A 27,305-nucleotide genomic window follows, 5' to 3' on the forward strand; every position below is an offset into this window, starting at 1 on the left:
TCCAACATTCTTCATATTACCAATATTAATTCTTATTCCCAATAGAAACATTTCCCAAATTTGCCACCCAACATAGTCTGCACCATTCTACTATGGAACTCGATGTGAAATTAACACAAAAGGGGCATATTCACAGGACCAGGTATTTAGCTTCACTGAATTTTCCCACACACATTGTAACCAGACTCCACAGGGACAAAGATCAGCCTCCTCAAGGCCCTTTTAATATCCCTGTTCCTCAGGCTGTAGATGAAGGGGTTCAACATGGGGGTGACCACAGTGTACATCACAGAAGCCACTGCAGCCTTTGTGGGAGAATGTGATGCAGCTGAACCAAGGTACACTGCAGAACCTGTTCCTAAAAATAAACAAACACCTGCAAGGTGAGAGCCACAGGTGGAGAAGGCTTTGTACTTCCCACCTAAAGAGGGGATTCTCAGAAGAGAGGACATAATTTTATAGTAAGAGAAAAGGATTCCTGAGATGGGAAGAAAGCCATATACAGCAGCAAGAAAATACTTGCCAATGTTATTAGAGTAGGTGTCATTGCAGGAAAGATTCAGAAGTACAGAAGGATCACAGAAGAAACTGGAAATTTCAACATTCTTGAATTTGGTAATTTGTAAGATCAGCAAATTGTGCAGCTGAGAGTCCAAGACACTCAACAAAAATGACACCAAAATTGAGAAGCCACAGAGGCGGGGGTTCATAATGACTGTATAATGCAGGGGGTGACAGATGGCCACAAACCTGTCATAGGCCATCACAGTCAGAAGCATATAATCCATACAAATAAAAATGGCAAAAAGAGACATCTGTGTCAAGCATCCTACATAGGAGATAAGTTCATTGTGACTTTGAATGTTTACAATCATGTTTGGGACCGTGGTGGAGATGAAGCCGATGTCAGCCAAGGACAGGTTGGAGAGGAAGAAGTACATGGGGGTGTGGAGGTGGGGGTCAGAGCTGATGGCCAGGATGATGAGCAGGTTCCCAAGCACTGTGACCAGGTACATGGACAGGAACAGTCCAAAGAGGATCTGCTGCAGGTCTGGGTCCTCTGAGAGGCTCAGGAGTTGGAATTCAGAGACACGGGTTACGTTTTGTGCTAGTATACTCCTTGAACACCTTTTGAAAAAAGAAAGTAGGTGTTAAAAAAAATATGTATACAGGCACCCCTTATTCTGTAAGCATTTGAATTTAAGTATGTACAAGGAAGCTGCTCACACTTTAGGTCCATACTCCTTCAACAACAGTTGTCAGTAGTCAGACACCCAGTCTTTACATACTCTTTAATTCTTTCTCCATTATTCACCCCTGTTTACATACTCACATTTGCAGCATTTTCATAAGCAAAGTTAGAAATCCAGGAGCAGAGGAGAGAAGAAGTTCATGATCACAATGAAGTATAGCATACTGTTTAAGAAAAAAGCAGGTAATAAGTAATGACTTTCTTGTAAGATAAACTAGGAAGCAGTTGATATACCTCATTCGGTTTTAAGGCCTTGGAACAAATTCCTTTGACAAGAATTTTGTGACTATGTAACGACTGCTTTTCCTGACAATAAAATCAAGGGGGATGCATCATAACCAGAAAGCAGTATGATCCATTTTCTGCAAGGGGTCTCATCATTCTTTGATCTTCTCATTTGCCTCCTTTGTGCATATTTCTCTTTAAAAATTATATAACATGAAATAAGAAACCTTGCCATTGATAAACTTCAGATTTGATAAACATGATTGAGTCAGTGCATGTAATCAATAATAGCACTAACCACATATGTGGCACTAGTGTACAGTGTACCTGTCAAAAAATTTTAAATCCTTGTGTCTAAAATCTCATTTGAGTAGTTTTATTTCACGCAGGTTTATTGTGTCAACCAATACAATATCAGCAAAGCATCTGTTATATAAAATGGCACTTAACTTTTTTTCTTTTTCTTGATCCTGTACTTCCTCTAGCCTGCCAAAACTGCTTCATGGTTTTATGATCTCAATCCATCAAGTTTATTGTTTATAATCTAAGAAAAAAGAAAGTCCTTAAACTCAAGTTTTGTTTCCATTCTTCTTATTTCTTCATGGATTTTCTGGTCAGTCATTCCTGACACTTTGATTTCAATTCTCTTATTTAGGCTACATGAAGTTCACTTGGGTTCATTTTCATTTTTCACCATGATTGAATTGGATACAGCACAAAACAGAATATAATAATAAATAATAAAACAACTTCTTCAAAACTTTCTCAACTGTAAATTGGGGTAATATTCCCAACTTTGTATGGTTCTCATCAGGAAATTACTTTAACAAATCATTCAAGCTGCATAACTTGTAATTCTCTCCCACTATTAAGTGTCCCTGTGTATATCTTAGAATATCTATGCACAGTGATGTCAGACCAATACCAACTGTATCTGCATGTCCACATGTGAAGTTCTCCATGGTCCTTTCTTATACCAGATTTGACATCCATTGTCTAACAACATCCTGACATAGAACATGCTCCATGAGTATTATCTACTCTTATTGTCTATAATACCCACTACCTATATTAAAATATGTTAATCTGATAATACTTGTGCCAGGACTAACATTGGCAAGAGATCTGAATCATTATATAAGAAATTTGAATTTTGGTATCTCTGCCTGATTCCATTCTCCTGCAAAACTGTCTCCCAGACACATTACTGTCATGAAATGGGGAGGTGTAATTTTCTGTTGGTATTTTCATTTCAGGGTTATATACCGTAAAACTTCCTTTACAAAATTGCTTTAAAAGTACCTAAAAATATTCATCTAAGTATTCTGAAAAAAATGCCTATTGCCCATGAAAATACACCAGGTTACATTAACCTGAGGTGATAATTCCTCTGTGAAGTACATTTCTCTTATTCAGGTTTTGTCTGATGCAAAGTGCTACTTGAAGAAAGGACACTGTCATTTAGTTGGAGAGTTTATTAATATGGCAATGATTTCAAAATGCTCCTGCCAATTGATTCATCACTCAAATAAGAATATGCTTGCTTTGGCAACACATATATTAAATTGGAATATAACAGAGAATATTAGCATGGCCCCTGCTCAAGGATGACATGCAAATTCATGAAGTGTTCCATATTAAAAAAGAAAAGAATGTTCCATAATGTCTTGGTTGGGGATAGGACTCTGATTTACAATGGGAAAAAAATTCATGCTGAAATTTGCTATTAATGACTTATTTTTGTGTCTCTATAAGAGCAGACAATATCACCTACATCTTCTCATTCCTGATATGTATCAGCAAAATGAAGCATCAGTCCAAGCAGTAATGTGCTGTCCTTGAAGACTCCTGAAGAAATTTCAACTTGTGCAGGGAATATTGTTTCCCCTCTGACTGCAACAGAAGGGCTGGTGCCCTGGGCTGGAGTCAGGAAGGCAGCATTTCAGACCCACATCCCACCTGCCAGTGTATGCACAATGTGTGAATCTCTCCCCCTCTCCCTTCTCACTGCTTAAGGGAAACACAGAAAATAACACCATCTCCACAACATGTGCAGCATCAAAGGGAAATTTGAAACTCAATAAATATTTGGTCACTATGATTTCAATAAACAAATTCCATGATTAGGTAACTATTGACATTATGGAGAAAAGCCACAGTCAAGGGCACTGAGTCTGGAATGAGGTGAATCTCTGACCTGTGCCTCATGGAAGGCTCCAGTGTTTAGTGCCTTCAGCTTCTGCCTCATTGCCAATCTTCAAATCCATGAAGATTTCCATCATGATTTCTGAAACTTTTTCTATTGTGGATGATATTAAATAAAACTAAATGGTCCCTGTGTCCAAAACATGGACAGAGAAAACACTATTTTAACTTCCATGGGCACTGCTAAAAGGAATGAATGTTCAGACAGGCAGAAACAAGTCTGACCATCCATATTCATTTGGCCAATTTAGGACAGAAAGGATGGGTGGGTTTAATGTCCAAAAGACCTGCTCTAGATGCCTCCTGTGCCAAGCAGAGCATGGACCTGGAGTGTAAGAAATAGGAAAAAGAAAACTGTTCTAAAATGAACAGCACATGTATTTGTAAGGGCAAAAATAAAGTGTCTCATCCAGAAACAGAAAAACAGTCACTTCAGACCACTGAATGCATTAGTTGAGTGGCATGAGGATCAACCTAGTCTGCTAACAGTAACAATAATGTCTAGAAATTTTTGCCCAGAGTTTACTCACATATCTCATAGTATACACAGAAGAGCACCAAGTATCTATTTATCTTTACTCATTGCAGTTGCATCAGTGGGAAATCAGCTCAGATGGCAAGGCTGACTCTAGACCCCCGTGAATCTAGGCACTGCCTTACAGACATAGAGATTGGGACTGACAGACTCTAAAATGGATCAATCAAATATATATATATTTTACTTTCCCACTTAACAGTTTTCAGCCTAAGTCCACAGATCTTAACCACTGGTAAATCTCAGGTACATTTTATAACTCCTTCCAGTTTTTTGAGTGGGAATGAAATCAAGACCTAATATTAGGTTTCCTCTGAGATTGAGAGGGCTGTTTTCATCCATGGAAGAGCATGTGGTGAGCTCAAGAAGGCTATGGAGGGAGGCCAGGAGCATGATCTATGCTGAATGACCATGAGCCTCTCTTACTGATCTCTCCTGTGACCTGTGGCTGTTCTTCCATAGTACATGCAGCAGCCACACACACACACACACACACACACACACACACACACACACTGCTCTGCCCTGTGATCCCCAGGAATCCCACAGGAAAAGCACCATGAGCAAGGCTCTCCTTCTGCACTGACAGGGAAGAGAAATGCTGGTGGGCTTGCTGATGGGACAGCCTGCCAGGGTTCTCCTGTGATGGCCTCTGTCCATGTCCAGATAGCCAATGCAAATAGGGCTGCATCTTTTCCTATCTAGGAAAGGAGTAAAATTTACATAAGTAAAACACAATTCTTCCTTTTCTATGTAATAATAATGAAGTGTATATATATATATATAACTAAAGTGAGATTGTGCACATGAAATGATATAGAAAAAGTTCCTCAGCACCTGAGCCTGGGAAGCCCTGCACCTCAGTTCATGGTGTTCTGGCTTCTGTCACCCTCCTCATCATCCTTATCACCTCCCTAGTCCTTTTTCAGAGTTTAGGAAACACTTCTGAAGAACTCATTTTGTGCTGTTGTGGGTGAGATTTCTGCGTGAATTAGAACCAGTGTGGGTGGAGAGCGCATTTTGAATTTCTGATCTCCCCACCTGAGACAAAAGCTTGAACCCCACAACCCCAAGGTTGAAGCTGCACGCTGGTGTCCTCCCATGTGGCTACTCTGTGGTATTTGCCCCTGTGCTGAGGTAACACTACTTCCCCACTCCTTCCCACATCCAAGGCCCCCTCTGTACTTACTGGGTCACGCTGCTTCCCTGCAGGGTCATGACCTAAAAGTGCTGACCCTGAGACCCTACCAAGTGTGGAGCCCAGGGAAGGAGCAACTGTGTCCACAGGAACAGATCATGTGCTCCGGAGTTTCCTGATGCAGACACCTCAGGAGGAGGCACGGCCATGCAGCTCACTGGACAAGAACCATCAACTGAAGGACTACAAGCACACTCTGAGTGAGGACTATATATGACCTTGGAAGATCAATACACAGAGCTCATAATTAGATTAGACTAATTGGTCCATGAAATCCCCATCTCCAAGGACTTTCCATTATCATCAATGGGTAAGGCAAAGAAAATAGTTTTGGTCCCCAACACTAATGAGGAGCTCTGCTGTGTATTTATTCAATGTACTTCTTTCCCTTCTCAGACTTAAAAATATATCTGCTTGTAAGATGTATTATTATAAGGATCAAAAATTTGCTGTGGGAACTTAAATAAGTATATACTTCTGTGACATTAACTTAATCACTTTTTTAAATTAAGCATTTAGTCATCAAGATAATAGTGGGCCTACTGATCAATACGATTTTCAAAGGACTGCTTTGCAATATTGGAATGATGTGAAACTCTAAAATGCTCTGAGTGTCTCCTGTCACTTCCCTTCACTCCAAATTTGCTTTTCCTAGGCTCATGGACATCTCTGCCATTGTTCTTGAGTAATTGAATGTTGTAGATGCTGTTAAGGGAAAGTATGGGGCTCCTGTGTCCATGACATAGACACAAACCAGAGCTGCTCCATCTTGTCTCTGGTTCTGTGGGACGTACCTGAGTAGGAGGAAGGTACAGACAGGAGATCATCAGTGAAACCCCGCTGAGCAAGGCCAGGACCTATGCACAGAGCAAGGGTCTACTCACTGTTTAGCACATTTTTTTTCATCTCCTGTGTCAAACATGGTATAGGCTCTATGGAATCAAAAATGAAAGGGGGATGGTTATTCCACCCAAATATACAGCATACGCTTACATCAGGGGAGTATGGAAAGGTAACATTACAGAAATATGAACACAGTAACGTCAGTCACAAGATATTTCAGTTGAAGAGTATGAAGGTGAGCCTTTCCATAGTAATAATAACTCTCTACCATTTGTGCCTGTATTTTACACCTTTATCACATCTCAGTCACATCGGGAGCACAGGTTTTCTGTTTAATCTGTATTCAATGTCATTATATCAACTGGAAATCATCTTGGCTGACATTACTGAAAACCAGAGAAGCTAACTAACTGCCTTTCTCTAACTGCCCTTTGTTCAATAAGGAATGAGTCCAGCTAACAGCAGCCAAAATTTAATTGTGAATCTCTGGGTCTGATGCACTGGTCTTTTTCACTGTTTCCCATCCATCAGAACATTTTTAAACTGAAGCAGATTATAGCCATTTATAAACTATTTCCAAGGCCCTGAGTAGTAATGAAACCCAGGCCTGCTTTGCTCCTCATCAGATGGAGGCTGCTGGTTACCAGAATGCAGGAAGACATGGCAGCTGCAAGGTGTCCTGAGTAGAAAAACACGGAGGTCTCTGTTGGAAGGTTTGAGCCCACTTGACCCAAGATCTTTGTCTCATCTCAGATATTCTTCCTGAATTGGTGCACCTGATGCCACTGACTTCTCTGTCCTGGAATCTACCAGAAATCCCAAGGGAAGTGCACAGGAAAAGGGTCCCATCTTGGCATGACAGGAAAGTGCAACACAGGAGTGCTTGAGGAAGGGACACCCTGCCAGCACTGGCCTGCCCAGGTGCCACGTACCTCAAATCCACAGTGCATTTCAAATGTGTTTTCAGTTAGTCAACATTAAAAGTTACATAAACACCTGTGGTCCATTATATTCTCTATAATGAAATAACTGGCACTTTTACCTGGGGAACATTTTGCACAGGAATTCAAACTATCTACAAATAAGGCAGAACTCATAATGTGGCACTCAGGGATCTCTCAAAAAATGATCATAATGTTCAGATGCTAATCTTATCCTGATCCTGATCCTCATCACTTTCATACATGTTTTTGGAATGCTGAGGACATAGTTTTAAGCACACATTTTATTCCCTTGTGGATGACAGTGTACAGCTAGAAGAGTCAGTGTGGAAGTAAGACAGGACTTTCCATGAGCCTTCTGTTGGGCTCACCACAACCAGGCATATGAACTCACAGTACCATCACTGACAATCTGCACCTTGTTCCCCCATCTGGGTAGACAAAGTGCATGTTCCTTCTGATGGTGAAGAAATAATGCTATGCAATGTCCTTCCTCCATCCTTCTCCTCCCACAGCAGCTACTGATTCACACTGGGGCTCTGCTGATTTAGGACTAAGGAGGGCAGTTCCAAAGCCCGCAAATCCCTGAGGCCCAGTGGCCCCCACATGAACCTCAGGATATCCACTCAGACTCAGCTAGGAGCTTCCTGATACAGACATCCACAGCAGGGAGATGCGCTGGAATGGAGTTCACTGGCTGGGGTCCTCAAGCTGAAGGGCTGGAAGCACAGGCTGGTTTCTTACTATTGTACAACCTTAGCAGCTCAGTGCATATGGCTCCTATTTACCAAGTAGTTGAACATGTCAGCAACTCTAAGAGCTTCCTATACTAAGGATGAAGAACAAGAGTAGAAAATGAACATCACCAAGTGTTTAATCAGTTCATCTCTACTAATGAAGGGGCTCTTCTCTACTATAAATTTTTAATTTATTTTTTTAAAAACTTTTAGCTTTATATTACTATTATTATGGTAAATTTAACTTACAAAATTTATCATTTTTCCATTCCCAAATATATTGATCAGCAGCATGTATCACATAAATATTTTTATGAAATGTACCTCATCTTTATCTCTAAAATCTTTCATTATTTTAAAGTGACAGTTTATTAACAATATAAAGATTGCCAAACATTCCTTCCCAACACTGGCTACAGGTATTGCACTAAAAACATGTGAGTAATTAAACAGATCATTAATACTGAAAGTCATATTAACAGAACTGGATGTTTAGCTTTGCTGCATTTTGAATCATACATTGAAACTGGACTCTGAAGGTGCTGAGATTATATGGTCCTGTTGTGTAGCCTTCTCAGGGCACCTTTAATGTCCCTGTTCCTCAGGTTGTAGATGATGGGATTCAGCAGGGGGTGACCACAGTGTACATCACTGCGGCCACTACACTCTTCATGGGAGAATGTGAGACAGCTGATCCAAGGTACACTCCACTGCCTCTTCCTAAATGTAAGCAAACAATTGCCCAGTGAGACCCATAAATGGAGAATCCTTTGTGCTTCTCACCTGATTATGAGCTCCTCCGAATAGAGGAGCTCATCTTATTTTATAGTAGGAACAAAGGATGTGTGTGGTGGGGAAAAGGCCTTATACAGAAGCAAGAAAATACTTGGCAATATTATTAGATAAGATGTAAGAACAGGCAAGAATAAAAAGCTGAGAGGGTCACAGAAGAAATTAGCAATTTCTACACTCTTGGACTAGGCAAAGTGCAATAAAGCCATATTGTGCCACTGGGATTCCAAAAAGCCAAACAAAATGATACCAAAACTAACAGGCCACAGAGATGAGGGTTCAGGGTGACAGATGGCCACAAACAGAACATAAACCATCAGAGTTAGAAGCACATAATCCATATACCCAAAATGGTAAAAAGAGACAGCTGTGTCATGCAGCCCACATAGGGGGTGGCTCTCTTATGAGCTAGGATGTCCACAACCATCTTGGGACCATGGTTAGATGAGACAGGTGTCAGCCAAGGACAGGTTGGAGAGGAAGAAGTACATGGGGTGTGGAGGTGGGGGTCAGAGCTGACAGCCAGGATGATGAGCAGGTTCCCAAGCACTGTGACCAGGTACATGGACAGGAACAGCCCAAAGAGGAGGGGCTGCAGGTCTGGGTCATCTGAGGGTCCCATGAGATGGAATTCTGAGACACATGTTAAAATTTGTACTTCTATATTGCTTGGACATCTTTGAAATAAAAAAAGAAGATGGAAGAAATGAAACAAATAAGCAGGCATAATTCTTTTTATGTTGTTAATTCTAATATTCAAGGTAATTTATTCACACCTCTGTTCCATATACCTTCATTAATATTTCACAGTTGTGACAATCTGTATCTTCTTAGTACTCTTTAATTATTTTTTCTGTATTATCTCCACCTATACACTCCTAGTTTAGAGACATTCTACTGAATCTTGGAAGTACAAGGAAATTAGAGAAAACTAATCCATCATCACAGTAAAATAAAGCTTGTTCTTTTCAGGAAAAAAAAAACAGGAGAAGAAATATCTTTCATTCCTTAAAAAAATCCATTGATTCTGGTAAAAAGAAATTAGGAAGGTTTTTAATATGCCTTATTACATTCTAGGATAACGATACAAACTCCTTTGTTGTAGAATAGTGTTTTTCAGTGTATCTGTGAAAGACAAATAATTGTTTTTAATGCTTTAACAGATACAGAGAGAGAAGTCATCAAACTGGTAAGTTTATTTTTTGTGACAATCCATTCAAAATTCTTATGTCTCCCTATTTTGCACAAGTGAGAATTACTTTGTAATATATGGGTGTAGGTTTGTTGATTGACTTCCAAAATTTAAGAATGTTCACTATTGCTATTATACTCATATACTTATTGTTACAAAAAATAAATGGAAGTTTTAAAAAGTCATATTTTCACCATTCTCAATTATGTAGAACAGCAGCCTTAATCACATGGATGTGCCTATGACACAATCACCTTCAACCAACTCTAAAACTTTTCATTATTTCAAGGTGATACTTTGTTCCAATGTAAAAAATTCCCAAACATACCTTCCCAAACTAGCTAGAGTCACTGCACTAAAAATGTGAGAAATAAAGCCATTAGTATTACTGAAAGGGCAGATTGACAGGTATGGACATTTAGCTTTAATGCATTTTTGAGCAAACATTGCAAGTGACTGCTACATGTGATAACATTAAACAATTCTGCTGTGCAGCTTCCTCAGAGCAACTTTAATGTCCCTGTTCCTCAGGCTGTAGATGAAGGGGTTCAGCACGGGGGTGACTACAGTGTACATCACTGAGGCCACTGAACCCTTCCTGGGAGAAGGTGATGAAGGTGACCCAAGGTACACTCCAAATGCTGTCCCATAAAACAAGCCAACAACTGCCAGGTGAGAGCCACAGGTGGAGAAGGCTTTGTACCTCCCCCCAAGGATGGGATCCTCAGAATGGAGGAAACAATCTTATAATAAGAGAAAAGGATCCCTGAGATGGGGAAAAGGCCATATATGACTCCAAGAAAATACTTGACAATGTTATTAGAGAAAGTATCAGAACAGGAGAGATTCAGGACTTTAGAAGGGTCACAGAGGAAACTAGAAATTTCCACATCCTTGAAGCTGGTAATTTTTAAGGTCATGAAACTGTGCAGCTGGGAGTCCAAAAGACTCAGCAAAAATGACACCAAAGTTAAGAAGCCACATGGCAAGAGCTCATAATGACCATATAATGCAAGGGATGACAGATGTCCACATACCTGTCTCAGGCCATCACAGTTGGAAGCAGATCATCCATACATCCAAAAATGATAACAAATTACATCCGTGTGAGGCAGCCCACATAGGAGATGGCTCTTCTGTGAATTTGGATGTTCACAATCATCTTTGGGACTGTGGTGGAGATGAAACCGATGTCAGCCAAGGACAGGTTGGAGAGGAAAAAGTACATGGGGGTGTGGAGGTGGGAATCAGAGCTGACACCCATGATGATGAGCAGGTTCCCAAGCACTGTGACTATGTACATGGACAGGAACAGTCCAAAGAGGAGGGGCTGCAGGTCTGGGTCATCTGAGAGGCCCATGAGATGGAATTCTGATATGTGAGTTAAATTTTGTGCTTTTAAATTGCTTGGACATGTTTTGAGAAAGCAAGCAGAGCAAGAAATAAAAGAAAGACATCATCAGACATCCCTTACTCTGTATTCATTTGAATTCAGGTATTCACTAGGAAGCTGCTCATGCTGGAGATTCACACGCACTCAATAGTTCTCAGTAGTGCAACACCCAGTCCTGCTCAATCTTTCACGGTTGCTCTCTCCATCATTCAGCCCTCTCTGTACATCCCGTTTGGAGACATTGAACTGAGCAAAGTTAGAATTCCAGGAGCAAAAGAGAGAAGTTCATGATCACAGTAAAATATAGCCTACCAATGAGGGGGAATTCTACCAATTAAGAAAAAATAATCTTCATAAAAGTTTATAAGAGCCAGTTCAATTTACCTTGCTTTTTTCTAAGAAGTTGAGACAAATTTCTTTGGCTTATTTCATTTAAGATCTTAACTGCAAGTAAATACCAGGTATACATTTAAAATCTTTCCAGTTTTTGGAGAAAGAATAATATCAAAACCCAATATTAGGTTTGCTTTGAGATTGACAGGGCTGTTTTCAAGCATGGAGGAGCATGTGGTGAGCTCAAGGAGATTCTGGAGGGGGCCCAAGAGCATGATCTGTGCTAAATGATCATCAGCCTTTCCTACTGTGACCTCTCCTGTGACCATGGCTGTTCCTCTATAGTGCATGCAGCAGGACCCCCACTGCTCTCCCTGTGGTCTCCAGGAATCCCACAGGAAGAGCACAGAGGACAAGGCTCTCTTTCTGCAGTGACAGGGAAGAGCAATGGTTGATTGGCTTGCTGATGGGACAGCCTGCCTGGGTTCTCCTGTGATGCCCTGTGTCCATGGTCAGACAGCCCAGTGCAAACAAGGCTACAGTCTTTCCCACCTAACAAAGGAGAATAAATTGCATAGCATAATATTCTTCTTTGTTTACCTTAAAGTAAAAAAAAATAGGGCATGCATAACTAAAGCAGGATGAGGGGCATGTGAAGGGCCTAGACCACATGGCTCAGCACCTGCGCCTCGAAAGCCCTGAACCCCTGTTCATGATGCTCTGGATTCTGTCATCCTCATCATCATCCTTATTGCCACCACAATAGTCCTTTCATAGATATCAGGAAACACTTTGAAGACCCATTTTGCCATTGTAGGTGAGATTTCTATGGGAAATAGAACCAGTGTGGGTGGGGAGCACATTTTAAAAAGATATATGTTAGCCCAGCAAAAATAAAAACAAAAATCCACAAACGCCACACATGAAACTTGTCATCCTGAGATCTTCCCATCCAGATACTCAAACTGTGATGTTTGTCCTTGTGATACAGAAACATTGCTTTCAATCTTCTTTTTCTGTATCCCAAGGCTCCCTCCTCACTTACTGGGTTACGCTGCTTCTCTGCTGGCTCATGACAAAGAAGTGCACATGCCAAGACCCACCCATACCTGGTGCCCAAAAAAGGCTCAGACTCTGTGCCCAGCATTCCCAGGAATATGCTGTCAGCTTCCTGATGTAGAACTACAGCAGGAGACTCAACAGTGCAGCTCACTGGACAGGAACCATCCACTGAATGGATGCAGGTACAGGCTGACTGTGGACTAATATAGGACCTTGGAAGCTCAATGCACAGAGCTCACAATTAGACTAATTGGTCCATGCAATGCCCATCTCTAAGGACTTCCCAATGTTAATGCAGGAAGATAAAGTAAAGAAAATGAAGGTGCACCTAAGATTTGGACACTAGCTTAATTACCAGGAAATTTATGGACTCCATTTGCTTCTTTCACTTCTGTTTTTTAATGATGCATCAGTTTTTAAGATCCATTCTTATTAGGTTAAAATATAAATAACAAAAATTGCTCTTTGAACCACAATATGTAGTGATATTTATTTGGTCATTAAGGGTTTTTCACATTAAGCATTCAGTAATTAAAGAAATAGTGGGTCTACTGCTCTAAATGATTGTCCACAGCATTGGAATGATGTGGAACAATAAGATGTGCCTCAGACCAGGATCTAAGAGCATCCTGTCTGTTGCCTTGGTTCCTACTTTTTTCCTTAGGTACATAGGTATTCTTGTCATTGTTCTTGAGTAAATGAAGGCTGTAGAAGCTGCGAAGAGAAATATGGGCCTCATGTTTCCTTGATCCAGACACAGACAAGAGCTGCTCCATCTCCTCTCTGGCTCTGTAGGGCATTCCTGAGTAGGAGGGAGGTACAGACAGAAGAGCACTAGAGTGTTGGAACCCCACTGAGCAAGGCCAGGACCTGTGCACACAGCAGGGGTCTATTCAATGTTAAATAACAACATTTTAAATTTCATCTCTCTGTGGCTCACATGGTACAAGCTCTGGGGAATCAGAAATGCAAGGGAGGTGATAATTCTACCCAAAGATATAGCACATGTCTACATAAGGGGAATATGGAAATGTACCAATACAGAAATATGACGACAGTAGCTTCAGGTCACAGGATATTCCAGTCAAATACTATGACCTGAAGTTAGCCTTTCCATATTCATAATAACTATCTACCTTTTCCCCATATTTTATGTCTTCATCGCATATCCCTCACAAAGGGAGCAAACACTTTATGTTTAATCTAGATTCAGTGGCATTGTATCACCTAGAAATCACCTTGAGTGACATTTACTAATTATCTGAGACGCTGATGTTGGAGAGGCTGATTACCATAATATAGGAGGATGTGGCAGCTGCAAGGATATCCTGGAGAGGGAGGTCTGTTGTCATCCTTGTGTCCTGCACAAGGAGGGATCAGATAACCACAGGGAGGTGTGAGCCCACCGGAAATGAAAAGTCTGAAATATATTTAGAAATAAAGAAAAAAGACACAGAAAATAGGTTCAGAGCTGAGGCCTGGTGGGTGGATGGGATCTGATGGGTCTGATCTCTATCAAAGAGAAAGCTCACCAAACTTTATTTTATAGGAGAACACATTGAGGGACTTCATTGTTAGGAAGCCTTCTTCAAGATAAGCCAGAGCCCAGAGGGGGTGGGAAATTGGTCTGCTCAAGGCCTTATCACTTGCACAGTAATTCTTCCTTCTGCAGGCAGCTGGGCCTCAAGGCTGTTTAGGTGCACTGGAATCTCTTCTACCCAAGGCTAGTGGGCATCTAAGTTCAAAGCTATGGAACTAATAAATTCCATGCCAGGCATGGAATTGGCCCCATTAACAGTGAGCACCTACAAATGGGCTTGTTCTTCTACACCTTCCCTTGGAAAGATGCCCAGATGCAGCAGTCAAGCTTTCCAAGGACATGGAGTTCAAAGCAATTATTTATTTGCTGCTCCCAACAGTCCGTGCTGGATTATTTGTGCCCACTTGACCTGAGATCTTTGGCTCATCACAGATATTCTTCCTAAATTGCTGCACCTGATGCCACTGACTGCTCTGTCCTGGGACCTGGTAGGCAAGAAATTCCAAACAGAAGTGCACAGGAAAAGGGACCCATCCTGGAGCGACAGAGTCACCTATGAAGTGGATAACCTGCCAGTACTGGCCTAACAAGACTCCATGTGACTAAAATCTATAGTGAATTCAAACATAGCCTCAATTATTCAACCTAAAAACCTAGCACAATTACATAAACACCTGTGCTGCTTTCAGTTCTCTAAAATGAAATAACCTATACCTGGGGAAGACCCAGCACAGGAATTTAAACCATCTACAAATAAGGCAGAACTCACAATCTGGCATACAAAATTGTTTCAGTAAAGCCTCATAATGTTTGTATGCACTCCTCATCCTCATCCTCATCTTCATCCTCATCCTCACCTTTAGACCTTCTGGAGTGTCGAGGACAGTTTAAAAGGACACACATTCTCCTCTTGTGGGTGACAGTGTATGGAAAGAAGAGTCAGTGTGGCAGTAAGGCAGGACTTTCCATGAGCTTCCTGTAGAGCTCACCACAACCAGGCATATGAACTCACAATATCATAACTGCACCTTGTTCTCCCATCTGGGTACACAAACTGAATGCTCCTCCTGATGGTGAAGAAATAATGCTGTGGAATGTCCTTCCTCCATCCTTCCCCTCCAACAGCAGTTACAGATTCACCCTGGGCTTTCCTGACTTAGGACTAAAAAGGGCAGCTCCAAATCTCCAAATACCTGGTGCCCAGTGGCCCCACTTCAGCCTCGAGGTGTCAACTCAGGATCAGCTAGGAGCTCCATTAACAGATACCCACAGCAGGAGGAGAGGCAGGAATGGAGCCCACTGGACTGGGGTCCTCACACTGAAGGCCTGGAGGCACAGGCTGATGGTTAACTATTATGGGACCTTGGAGAAGCAGTGCATAGTTCTCTTAAATTACCAAGTATTTGAAGCACATCAACAACTCTAAGAGCTTCCTAATATTAATGATAAAGACGAGGAGGAGAAAATCAACATGAATGAGCATTTATCATTGATATCTAATAATGAAGAGGCTGTTCTATAATATTAAATTAAATTTTAAAACATTTTAGCTTTTTAATTACTATTGTTCCAGGAAAATTAAGTTACAAAAATGATAATTTCCATCATTCCCAAGTACATTGATCAACAGCAGCACTAATCACATCAGTATTTCTATGAAATATTCATCATCATTTCCAAAATCTTTCATTTTTCCAAAGTGATAATTTATTCCCACATAAAGAACTCCCAAACATTTCTTCCCAACACTGGCTACACCCATTGCACTAAAAACTCATTATTATTAAAATCCTTATAATTACTGAATATGCAGATTAATAGAACTGGAGGTTTAGCTTTGCAGAAATTTTGCAAATTATATTGCAACTGGACTCTAAAGTTGCTGAGATCAGAGTGACCTGCTGTACAGTCTCCACAGGGCACTTTTAATGTCCCTGTTCCTCAGACTGTAGATAAAGGGGTTCAGCATGGGGGTGACCACAGTGTACATCACAGAAGCCACCACATCATTTCTGGGAGAATGTGATGCAACTGATCCAAGGTACACTGTGGAGGCTGTCACTAAAAATAAGCAAACAACTGCCAGGTGAGACCCACAGGTGGAGAAGGCTTTGTACTTCCCACCTAAGGAGGGGATCCTCAGAATTGAGGAAATAATTTTGTAGTAAGAGAAAAGGATCCCTGAGATGGGAAAAAGGCCATAGAAGGCTCCCAGAAAATACTTGACAATGTTATCAGAGAAAGTGTTGGAACAGGAGAGATTCAGCAGTTGAGAAGGGTCACAGAAGAAATTAGAAATTTCCACATCCTTGAAGCTGGTAATATTTAAGGTCATGAAACTGTGCAGCTGGGAGTCCAAAAGACTCAGCAAAAATGACACCAAAGTTAAGAAGCCACAATGGCGAGGGCTCATAATGACCAGATAATGCAGAGGATGACAGATGGCCACAAACCTGTCATAAGCCATCACAGTCAGAAGCAGATCATCCATGCATCCAAAAAAGATAAAAGAGGACATCTGTGTCAGGCAGCCCACATAGGAGATGGCTCTGCGGTGAGTTTGGATGTTCATGATCATCTTTGGGACTGTGGTGGAGGAGAAACCGATGTCAGCCAAGGACAGGTTGGAGAGGAAGAAGTACATGGGGGTGTGGAGGTGGGAGTCAGAGCTGACAGCCAGGATGATGAGTAGGTTCACAAGCACTGTGACCAGGTACATGCACAGGAACAGTCCAAAGAGGAGGGGCTGCAGGTCTGGGTCCTCTGAGAGGCTCAGGAGTTGGAATTCTGATACGCCCGTTACATTTTGTGTTTCTGGACACCTTTGGGAAAGGCAAAGAGTGTTAACAACAACAACAAAAAAACATCATCAGTCCCCCCTCACTCTGTCCATTTGAATTCAGGTATTCACTAGGAAGCTGCTCACATTAGAGATCCACATGCCCTCAGCATAGTTCTCAGTAGTAAAACACACAGTCTTGCACACTCTCACTGTAGCTCTCTCCGTCATTCACTCCTCTTTCCACACCCTGTTTGGAGACATTGAACTGAACAAAGTTAAAAACCCAGGAGCAAAGGCAACAGGTTCATGATAACAATAAAATATAGTCTACTGTTTAAGAAAATAAGTGGGGGAGAAGTAATAATTTTCCTATGAAGAATAAATAATCTTCATAAGTTACTGAAAAACCAGTTCGATTTACCTTGTTTTCTTCTAAGAAGTTGTGACAAATTTTTTTCACCCCTCTTTTCTACATATTTGTAGACATTGAACTGAGCAATGATAGAAACTCAGGTCTAGAAAGAAGATGTTCATGATCACAGTAAAATATAGTCTGCTGTATGAGGGAAAACAGAGAATAAATAATGGCTTTCCTATTAAGAAAAAAAAAACTATCTTTATAAAAATTAATTAAGAACCAGTCCAATTTAACTTTTTTTAAAATTCTAAGTACTGAGATAATATTGTTGACTTATTCCTTCTAAGACACCATCTGAACTCCAATCTCTGATAAATAAACTGAGGGTGATGAGTCACAGTCAGAAAGAATGGCTATAAGACAATCAAAGAGTTCCATCATTCTTTGGTTTCCTCATTTCCCTCTTCTGTGGATTTAAGTTTACTGTTCAAAGATTAGATAATATAAAATAAGTAGCCTTGTCTTTGGCAAAGTTCAAATATCAATAAATATGGTTGAGTTAAATGCATATAATCAATAGTAACACTGACCATGACTGTGGCACAATTAGATGATATTGAAAATTAAGTGATAAGAAACACTTTGAATACTTTAATCTTATGCACTTTTATTTGTATCAAGCCATATAATATCATTAACATATTTGCTGTATCAAAAGGCTCCTTGCTCATTTCCTTTTTCTTAATTCTGTATACCATCTGGCTTATGAAAACCGCTTCATGGTTTTGTTATCTCAACCCCAAAGTTTCATAGTTTCGGACTATCTCACAAGGACAGCCCCAAATCTCAGGTCTCATTTCCAACCACCTCATTTCCACTTCATGGACAGCCTGGTCATTTCAGAAACATGGATTCCAATTCTTTCACTTAAGCCAATCATGGGTTCATTATTTTTCAGTTCTCACTGTGATTGAATTGGATAACAGCAAAAAGAACAGTACAGGAAATTATGTAGACCCTTCTGACCCAAAGAGCACCTAGTAACTATTTATTCCTTACCACATTTGCATCAATGGGAAATCAATTCAGATGACAATTCTGAAACCAGACACTAATGACCTGACCTACTTCACAGAGGACTGACAGAATCTGAGACCCATCAACAAGATTTTTTTTTCTTTCCCACCCAACAAAGGTTTCTACCTATGTCATGAGGTCTTAACTACAGTTACATCTTGGGTATACATTTAAAGACTTTCCAGGTTTGTGAGAATAATATCAAGACTCAATATTAGGTTTTCCTTTAAGAATACACTTTTCAAGTATGGAGGGGAATGTGGTGAGCTCATGGAGGTTCTGGAGGGGCCTAAGCACAATCTGTGCTGAATGATCATCAGCCTCCCCTACTGTGATCTCTCCTGTGACCTGTGGCTGTTCCTCCATAGTGCATGGAGCAGGCACCCCCACTGTTCTCCCCTGTGATACCCAGAAATCCCACAAGGAAGAGCACAGAGGACAAGGCTCTCTTTCTCCAGTGACAGGGAAGAGGAAGGGCTGTTTGGCTTGTTGATGGGACAGCCTGCCTGGATTCTCCTGTGATGCCCTGTGTCCATGGCTAGACAGCCCAGTGCACACAACGCTTTGCTCTTTCCTACTTGGCAAACAAGAGGAAGTTTCATAAATATAATGTTCTTCATTGATTACTGTAAAGGAATAATAAATTGGGCATGCATAACTGGAGCAGGGTGATATACATGAAATGAAAGAGATTGCATAGACCATGTTGCTCAGCACCTGAGCCTGGGAAGCCCTGCACCTCCAATCAAGATGCTCTAGTTTCTCTCATCCTCCTCATCATCCTATCGCCACCACCATAGTTCTTTTGTAGACCTTTGGGAACCCTTTTGAAGAACCCACTTTCTGCTGTTGTGGGTGAGATTTTTATGGGAAATAGAACCAGTGGGAGGGGGATGCAAATCATATCTTACCTAAAATAAAATCATAAGCTTCACAAGCAACAGACATGAAAATTGACACACTGGAATTTGCCTATCTGGATACTCAAAGTGATGTTTGTCCTTGTGATACAGAAACAATAGTTTCTTCCTGTATCCGAAGGCTCCCTCTGCACTTACTGGGTTGTGCTGGTTCTCTGCTGGCTCATGACATAGAAGTGCACGTGCCGGGCTGGGGTTGTAGCTCAGTGGTACAGTGCCTGCCTCGCAGGTGTGAGGCACTGGGTTCGATTCAGAGCACCACATAAAAATAAATAAAAAAAGATATTGTGTCCATCTACAACTAAAAAAATATTTAAAAAAAGAAGTGCACATGCCAAGACCCACCCATACCTGGTGACCAACAAAGACTCAGACTCTGTGCCTAGCATTCCCGTGAATATGCTGTCAGCTGGTGCTTCCCAACGCAGAACCACAGTAGGGGACACAGCCATGCAACTCACTGGTCAGGAACCATCCACTGAAGGGCTGCAGGCACAGGCTGACTGCGGACTAATATAGGACCTTGGAAGCTCAATGCACAGAGCTCACAATTAGACTAATTGGTCCATGTTATGCCATCTCTAAGGACTTCCCAACATTAATGCAGGAAGATGAAGAAAAGAAAATGAAGATCACTTAAGATTTGGACCCTAGCCGTAATTGGGAAGAACCTTGTTACTCAATTACTTCTTTCACTTCTGAGTTTTTAATAGCTACACCAGCTTTTAAGATCCATTCTTATTAGGTTAAAATATAAATCACAAGACATTACTACTTGAACCATCTGAAGTATACATTTTAATGACATTTATTTGGTCTTTAATTTTTTTTTTTTTAAATTAAGCATTCACTCATTAAAAAATAGTGGGTGCACTGTTCATAATAATTGTCAAAGGATTCTACTGTCATATTGGAGTAATGTGAAAGTACAATGTGTCTCAGACAAAGCTCTAAGAGTCTCCTGTCACTTACCTCTGTTTCTACTTTCTTCTCCTAGGTTCGTGGACTTTCCTGCCATTGTTTGTGAGTAACTGAAGGTTGTAGATGCTGCTAAGGAAAGTATGGGGTTCTGGTGTCCATGACACAGACCCAAACAAGAGAAGCTCAGTCTAGTCTCTGGCTCTGTGGGACATTCCTGAGCAGGAGGAAGGTACAGACAGGAGAGCACCAGGGGGTTGAAACCCCATTGAGCAAGGAAGGCCAGGACCTGTGCACACAACTAGTATTCAATGCATTTTTATTTTTTATCTCCTCTGTGCCTAACATGGTACAAGCTCTGGAGAAGCAGAAATAAAAGGGAGATGGTCGTTGCATTCAAATATACATCATATATTTAAATAAGGATATATAAAGATGCAAAATTATAGAAATATAAAAAGAGTGACTTGAGTTCAAAAATATTTCAGTGGAATAGTTGCAAGTTTAGCCTTTCCATATTAATTATAACCATCTGACTTTGGTCTATAATTTATACCTGCATCACATCTTCATCACCCTGATGGTTTGTTTTGTAGTTTAATGTTGTTCTGATTTGTTACACCTGATAATAGAATGCATTTGACACATCATACTGTATCAATTAGAAACCAGCTCGGGTGGTTTCAAAGACAGTAACAACCTGCCTTTGTTGCAGAAAGAGGAGTTTAGCCAACAGCAGTAAAAATTACATTGTGACTTCCTGGACTTGATGCACTAATCTTTTTCACTGTTTTCCAACCATCAGAATATTTTAAGCTGAATCCAGGGTCTTAGCTACAGGCACCTCTCTGGTTATCCTAGCTCTTTCAAGATTCCTAAAGAGTAAAGACCTGCTTATCTCCTATTCAGATAAGAGGACTATTTACCAGAATGCAAGAGCTTGAGGCAGCTTCATGGGTCTGCTGGAGTGGGGGAAAAGGGAGGTCTATGGTGGATTACTTGGCCCACCTGACCATAGACCTTTGTCCCCTCTCAGCCATTCTTCATGAACTGGTGCAACTGATGCTACTCACTGCTTTGTCCTGGGCTCTACCAGAAATCTGGAAGGGAAGTGCAGAGGAAAGGGGTCCCATCCTGCAATCACAGTAAAGTGAAACACAGGGCTGATTGTGGAGGGGACAACCTGCCAGCACTTTCCTGCTCAGATGCCATGTGAGTCAAACTCACAGTGCATTTCACACATGCCTTGTTATTTGACCAAACTCCTAACACAGTTACTAAAAACTCTGATCCTCTCTATTCTGTCAAATAAAATATCATGGCACTTATACCTTGGTGAAGATTTTGCAGATGAATTAAATAATCTACAAATAGTACACAGTTCAGTGCCTGGCACTCAGGGATCTCTCAAGGAAGGATCATGACAAGGGTCACAGAAGGATCATGTGCTATCCTCATCCAGGTCCACCTCCTCCTCATCACCTTCATAAAGGTGATAAGGACAGCATGAAGAAGCACATTCCCTCCATGTGGATGACAGTGTGTGGTAAGAAGGATCAGTGTGGGAGGAAAGGAAAACTGTAGTGACATTGCCGCCATGCTCACCACAACCATGGATGTCACACACATGCTTCGACTCTCAGTCCCCATGGCTGACACTGTGCAGTACTCTCCCCTCTGGGCAGCCACACTGCATTTTGGTCCTTCGTCCATCCTCAACTCCCTCAGCAGTTACCTATTTACACTGGCTCAGGTGGTCATGACTAAGGAGAGTGGATTCCACATGGCTGGTACCCAGGCACCTCCCACCTCATCTTTAGGGTTGACATCTGTGCACGCTCAGGTAGGGGCTTCCTAAGACACAACTGGGGTGAGAAGAAACCCAGGATGGGGCCCACCTGACTGGAGCCATCAAGCTGAAATGCTGGAGGCACAGGCTGCTCATTGACTATTGGAGGCTCAATGCACACAACTTCTACTGGCCAAGAGGCGATTATCACAGACTCTAAGATGTCCTTATAATGATTTGGTAGGAAGAAGGGTAAAAAATGAACAACAGCTTATGTCATTTAAACATGATTTAAATGGAAAAAGAAGTCCATTTGTACTGTTGATTTCTTTAATTGTTTTTTAAACATAGTGGTTTATAAAGTCCACTTTCATTATGGAAATTTTAAGTTACAAATACTTGGAATCATAATTACCATTGCCAATTGCATGTCTCAGGGGCATTAAATATTGACAGAGTTGTGAAACAATCACTATCAACTATCGCCAATATTTTTTATCTCACCAAACTAAAAATTTGTTCCCAATGTGAAAACTTCCAAACATCCTTTCCCAACATGAGTTCCAACCATTCTACTATAAAACTTGGTGAGAAATTAGACACAGGGGAATATTGACAGAACCATGTATTTAGCTTTCCTGCATTTTCGAACACATATTGCAACTAGACACCACAAGGGGTGAGATTAGACTGTCTTGCTTGCAGCCTCCTCAGGGCCCTTTTAATGTCCCTGTTCCTCAGGCTGTAGATGAATGGATTCAGCATGGGAGTGACCACAGTGTACATCATTGAGGCCACTGCACCATTTCTGGGAGAATGTGACACAGCTGATCCAAGGTACACCCCTGAGGCTGTTCCAAAAAATAAACAAACAACTGCCAGGTGAGAGCCACAGGTGGAGAAGGCTTTGTACTTCCCACCTGAGGATGGGATCCTCAGAATGGAGGAAATAATTTTGTAGTAAAAGAAAAGGATCCCTAAGATGGGAAAAAGGATATATATGGCAGCAAATAAATACTTCATAATGTTATCAGAGAAGGTGTTCAAGTAGGAAAGATTCAGAAGTTGAGAATGGTCACAGAAGAAACTAGAAATTTCCACATCATTGAAGCTGGTAATTTTTAAAATCATCAAACTGTGCATCTGGGAGTCCAAAAGACTCAGCAAGAAAGACACCAAAGCTAAGAAGCCACAGGGGCAAGGGCTCAAAATAACTGAATACTGCAGGGGGTGACAGATGGCCACAAACTGGTCATAGGCCATCACAGTTAGAAGCATGTCATCCATACAGACAAAAATGGCAAAAAGAGACATCTGTGTCAGGCAGCCCATGTAGGAGATGACTCTGCTGTGAGTCTGGATGTTCACCAGCATCTTTGAGACTGTGGTCAAGATGAAACTGATGTCAGCCACGGACAAGTTGGAGAGGAAGAAGTACGTGGGGGTGTGGAGGTGGGGGTCAGAGCTGACCGCCAGGATGATGAGCAGGTTTCCAAGCACTGTGACCAGGCACATGGACAGGAACAGTCCAAAGAGGATGGGCTGCAGGTCTGGATCCGTGACAGGCTCAGGAGTTGGAATTCAGAGACATGGGTTAGATTTTGTGTGTCTATTTTTCTTGAACACCTTTTGAAAAAGCAATGAGGGTGAGAAAAAGAAAATAACAAAATAAGCACCCGTCACTCTGTATACTTGTGATTCAGGCAGGCACAAGGAAGGTTCTCACACTTAGGTCTGTGCACCTTCAATAATAATGCTCAGTAGTGAAACACCCAGCCTCTGCACACTCTTTCATTTCCATTTATCACTCATCCAACCCTCTTTTCATACTCACCTTAGAGATATTGAACTGAGCAATGTTTGAAGTCCAGCAACCGAGGAGAGAAATTCATGATCACAATGAAATATGTCTTATTGTTTAAGGAAAAAAATAGTTAATGAGGAAAGACCTTCCTTTAAGGGAAATTAAGAAGCAGTTTGATATACCTTATTTTATTTTTAGGCCTTTGGACAAAGCTCTTTGACAAGATTTTTACAATTGTGCAAGGACTGATTTTCCTGAATACTAGAGCAAGGGTGAGGGATCCTGACCAGATAGCAGCATGTGCCCTTTTACTGCAAGGGGTCTCATCGTTCTTTCCACTTCTCATTCGCCTCCTGTGTGGATTCGTATTTTTTTCTTTAAAAATGATAGAATATAAACTAAACATCCTTGTCATTGTAAACTTAAAATTTGAATAAATATGAATGATTCAGTGCACAATATCAATATAGCACTGACCACAAAAGTGGCAATATTGTGCCCTGTACGAGTCATAAAAATCATAAGCTGTAAGAAGTTGTTTAGTCAGGTTTTTCATTTCTGTGACCAAAAGACCTGATAGAACAATTTAGAGGAGGAAAAGTTTATTTGGGGCTCATGGTCTTAGCCATCAATGGCCTAGTCCATTCCCTAGTTTTGCCTGAGGTGAGGCAGAACATCCTGGCAGAAGTGTGTACAGCTGGAATGGGTCACCCAGAAAGTGTAGAGAGTGTTTTCTCAGCAAGAACAACATAGAAACTCCAAAGGCATGCCCCCTGGGACCCACCTCCTCCAGCCACACTCTATCTGCCTTCAGTCACCACCCAGTTAATTCCTATCAGAGAATTAATATACTGATTAGGTGAAGCCTCGTATAACTCAAACATTTCATTTCTAATTTTTCTTGCATTGTCTTACACATGAGCTCTTGGAGGACACATGATGTAACATCAATCAACTCCTCTGAAGAGTTTAATTTTATGCAGGTTTTTTGAATCAACCCATATAATATCAATAAAATATCTGCTATGTAGAATGACTCTTCACTCTTTTTCTGTTCTTTGACTCTCTACTCCATCTGGCCTGCTAAAACTGTTTAATGGATTTGTGATCTCAAAACATCAAGTTTATAGTTTTAAGATTTAACCCCAAAGAAAGCCCCAGAGCTCAGCCTTTCACGCAACCACTTCATTTCCTCTTCATGGACTGTCTGTTCATTCCTGATAAGTGGCTTGAAATTCCTTTATTTCAGCCACATGAGGGAAAAAGTTTCATTCATTGTAAGTTTTCAATGTAATTAAATTAGAAAACAATGAAAAAATAATAATAAACAGTCAAGGAAATAGTAAATACACTTGGGAATTGCCAAATTGTAAATAATTACCTACCTTGTATAGTTTTTGAAAATTTATTTTTAAATCTTTCCAATTGCATACGTAGTGCTTATGTCTCATAAGTTAATATAAGCACTTTTGGATATTTTAGATTATCCAGATTCCACAATGTCAGATCAACACCAATTTAAGCAGCATATCTGCATGTGAAGTCTTCAGATGTCCTTACGCCAGAATTGGAATCCACTGAGTAACAACTTCCTGGCATTTAGAACATGCTCTCTGAATGTTAGAAATTATAATCGTTGATAATACAATCTCTGTTAAAGCACACAAATTCAATAATACTAGTCTCAGGATTAACATTGTACATAGACTGAATCATTACCTACAAAACATGAGGCTTAATATCTCTGCCTGATTCCATTCTCTTGCAAACCTGTCTCCAAACACATCTTCTGTCATGAAGTGGGAAGGTATAATTTCTGTTGGTGTTTCCATGTCAGTATTATCTATCATAGAGTTTCCTTTACAAAATTGCCTTAAAAGTACCCAAAGCTCATCTAAGCAGTCTGCAACACCAATACTTATTGCCCCTGCAATGTACTAGGTTACATTAATTCCATCTGTGAAGTACATTCCTCTTCTTCAAAGTCTTTATCTGATGCAAAGTGTTACCTGAAGAAAGGACACCACTTAATGGGAAAGTTTATTAATATGTCAAACATTTCAAAATGATTTTGCCTCTCACCAGGTCACACAAGAAAGAGTGCCTGTGTAATACATTGGCCAGGAATAGTTGAATGGTTTCCAATGTACAAATATACTATTAATGACCAACATTTATGTCACTATACAGACAGTTTATATTACCTACATCTTCTCAATCTTAATATGTATGATGAATATGAGGCTAAACCCTAACTAGTAATATTTTGTCCTTCAAGACTCCAGAAGAAATTTCATCTTGTATAGGGAATACTATTTCCTCTGGCTGCAACAGCAGAGCTGGTGCCTGAACTAGAGTCAGGAAGGCAGCATTTCAGACCCACATCCCACCTGCCAGTGTGTGCACAGTGTGAATCTCTCCTCCTCTCCCTGCTCATGGCTTAAGGGAAACACAGATTATATTATATCTCCACAACATGGGCAGCATCAACAGGAAATATGGAACTCAATAAATATTGGGCCACTCAATAAAAATTGTGATTTAATATAAGATTCCATTCTTACAGAAGAAAGCCATGTTCAAGGGCAGTGGAGGCTGGAACGAGGTGAAACTCTGACCTGTGCCTCAGTGGAAGGCTGCAGCATTAAGTGCCCCTTCAGCTCTACCTCATTGCCTTTCTTCAAACCCATGAAACTCTCCACCATGATGTCTCAAAATTTGTCTACTGTGGATAGTATTAAATAGTATTAAATAAAAAGCAATATGTGGATGCTAATTCACTAAGGCAGGGGGCACTAGGGAAGAATAGTTGCCACAGTCTGGCTGGGCACAAAATAACTGAGCCACCATGAGGCACTTGTAGGTTCAAACAGGAACTCCTTTATTGTCCAAACTCCCATGAACACCACCCACACAGCCCTCCCAGGAACACCACCAACTGGAAATCCCTCTTCCAGAACTTCCCCAACCAATGCAAACTCCCCAGGAATCCCCACCAGAACTCCAAAGTAGCATGGGCCCCCAAGGGGGACAGCAGAGGTCTATATACAACTGAATAAGCAGCTTAACTTAACCATTATCATCTCAATGGCTTGCTGGTACTCCCTCTGGCAAAATGCTAGACTTGACTGTGGCTCTCAACATCTCTCCCCTTCTGTTTAATTAAACAACAAGCATGTGGCTTAGGGACTGTGCTTAGGTTGTCCAATACTACATATGGTCCTTAACATCATTGGATGAGCTAACCTCAAGGCATCAGCCTCCTGTCTTAGGTTGGTACCATTGCAATTGGATCCTACTGGTCATTGACTACTGGTCCAGCATACAACCATACTTGTGGATAGGCCTTTACAACCGTGGGGGGTGAGGTTCTTTGCCTCACCTCTGTTGGCCCCCAAATTTGGCCTTT

At 41.0% G+C, this 27,305-nt stretch overlaps 3 protein-coding genes, 1 non-coding gene and 1 pseudogene across 4 annotated transcripts; 1 reads left to right on the forward strand and 4 right to left on the reverse strand.

The window, feature by feature from the left end:
• Positions 1-152: 152 nt before the first annotated feature.
• Positions 153-1,109, reverse strand: LOC124100536 (putative gustatory receptor clone PTE01). Its single transcript, XM_046456079.1, has one exon. It carries the CDS (start codon positions 1,014-1,016, stop codon positions 153-155), a length of 864 nt encoding a protein of 287 aa, XP_046312035.1. The 5' UTR covers positions 1,017-1,109.
• Positions 1,110-3,015: 1,906 nt separating this feature from the next.
• Positions 3,016-3,119, forward strand: LOC124100546 (U6 spliceosomal RNA). The gene has a single exon (XR_006854342.1). It is a non-coding gene; the product is annotated as a U6 spliceosomal RNA (small nuclear RNA).
• A 7,275-nt stretch (positions 3,120-10,394) lies between these two features.
• LOC124100537 (olfactory receptor 7E24-like) lies at positions 10,395-13,508 on the reverse strand (annotated as a pseudogene).
• Positions 13,509-16,136: 2,628 nt separating this feature from the next.
• On the reverse strand, positions 16,137-17,057 carry LOC124100544 (olfactory receptor 7E24-like). Its single transcript, XM_046456083.1, has one exon. It carries the CDS (start codon positions 16,965-16,967, stop codon positions 16,137-16,139), a length of 831 nt encoding a protein of 276 aa, XP_046312039.1. The 5' UTR covers positions 16,968-17,057.
• A 5,698-nt stretch (positions 17,058-22,755) lies between these two features.
• Positions 22,756-23,466, reverse strand: LOC124100539 (olfactory receptor 7E24-like). Its single transcript, XM_046456080.1, has one exon. It carries the CDS (start codon positions 23,464-23,466, stop codon positions 22,756-22,758), a length of 711 nt encoding a protein of 236 aa, XP_046312036.1.
• Positions 23,467-27,305: the final 3,839 nt, after the last annotated feature.

Source organism: Marmota monax, unplaced genomic scaffold (assembly GCF_021218885.2).
Source record: "Marmota monax isolate L192 unplaced genomic scaffold, Marmota_monax_Labrador192_F-V1.1 WCK01_AAM20220418_F8-fsc00804, whole genome shotgun sequence".
Taxonomy (NCBI): Eukaryota; Metazoa; Chordata; class Mammalia; order Rodentia; family Sciuridae; genus Marmota; species Marmota monax.

What these genes read in the sequence shown, in the direction of transcription:
- LOC124100536 (XM_046456079.1), bottom strand. Translation starts at nt 1,016, where the DNA reads ATGTACCTGGTCACAGTGCTTGGGAACCTGCTCATCATCCTGGCCATC.
- LOC124100544 (XM_046456083.1), bottom strand. Translation starts at nt 16,967, where the DNA reads ATGTACCTGGTCACAGTGCTTGTGAACCTACTCATCATCCTGGCTGTC.
- LOC124100539 (XM_046456080.1), bottom strand. Translation starts at nt 23,466, where the DNA reads ATGCTGGTGAACATCCAGACTCACAGCAGAGTCATCTCCTACATGGGC.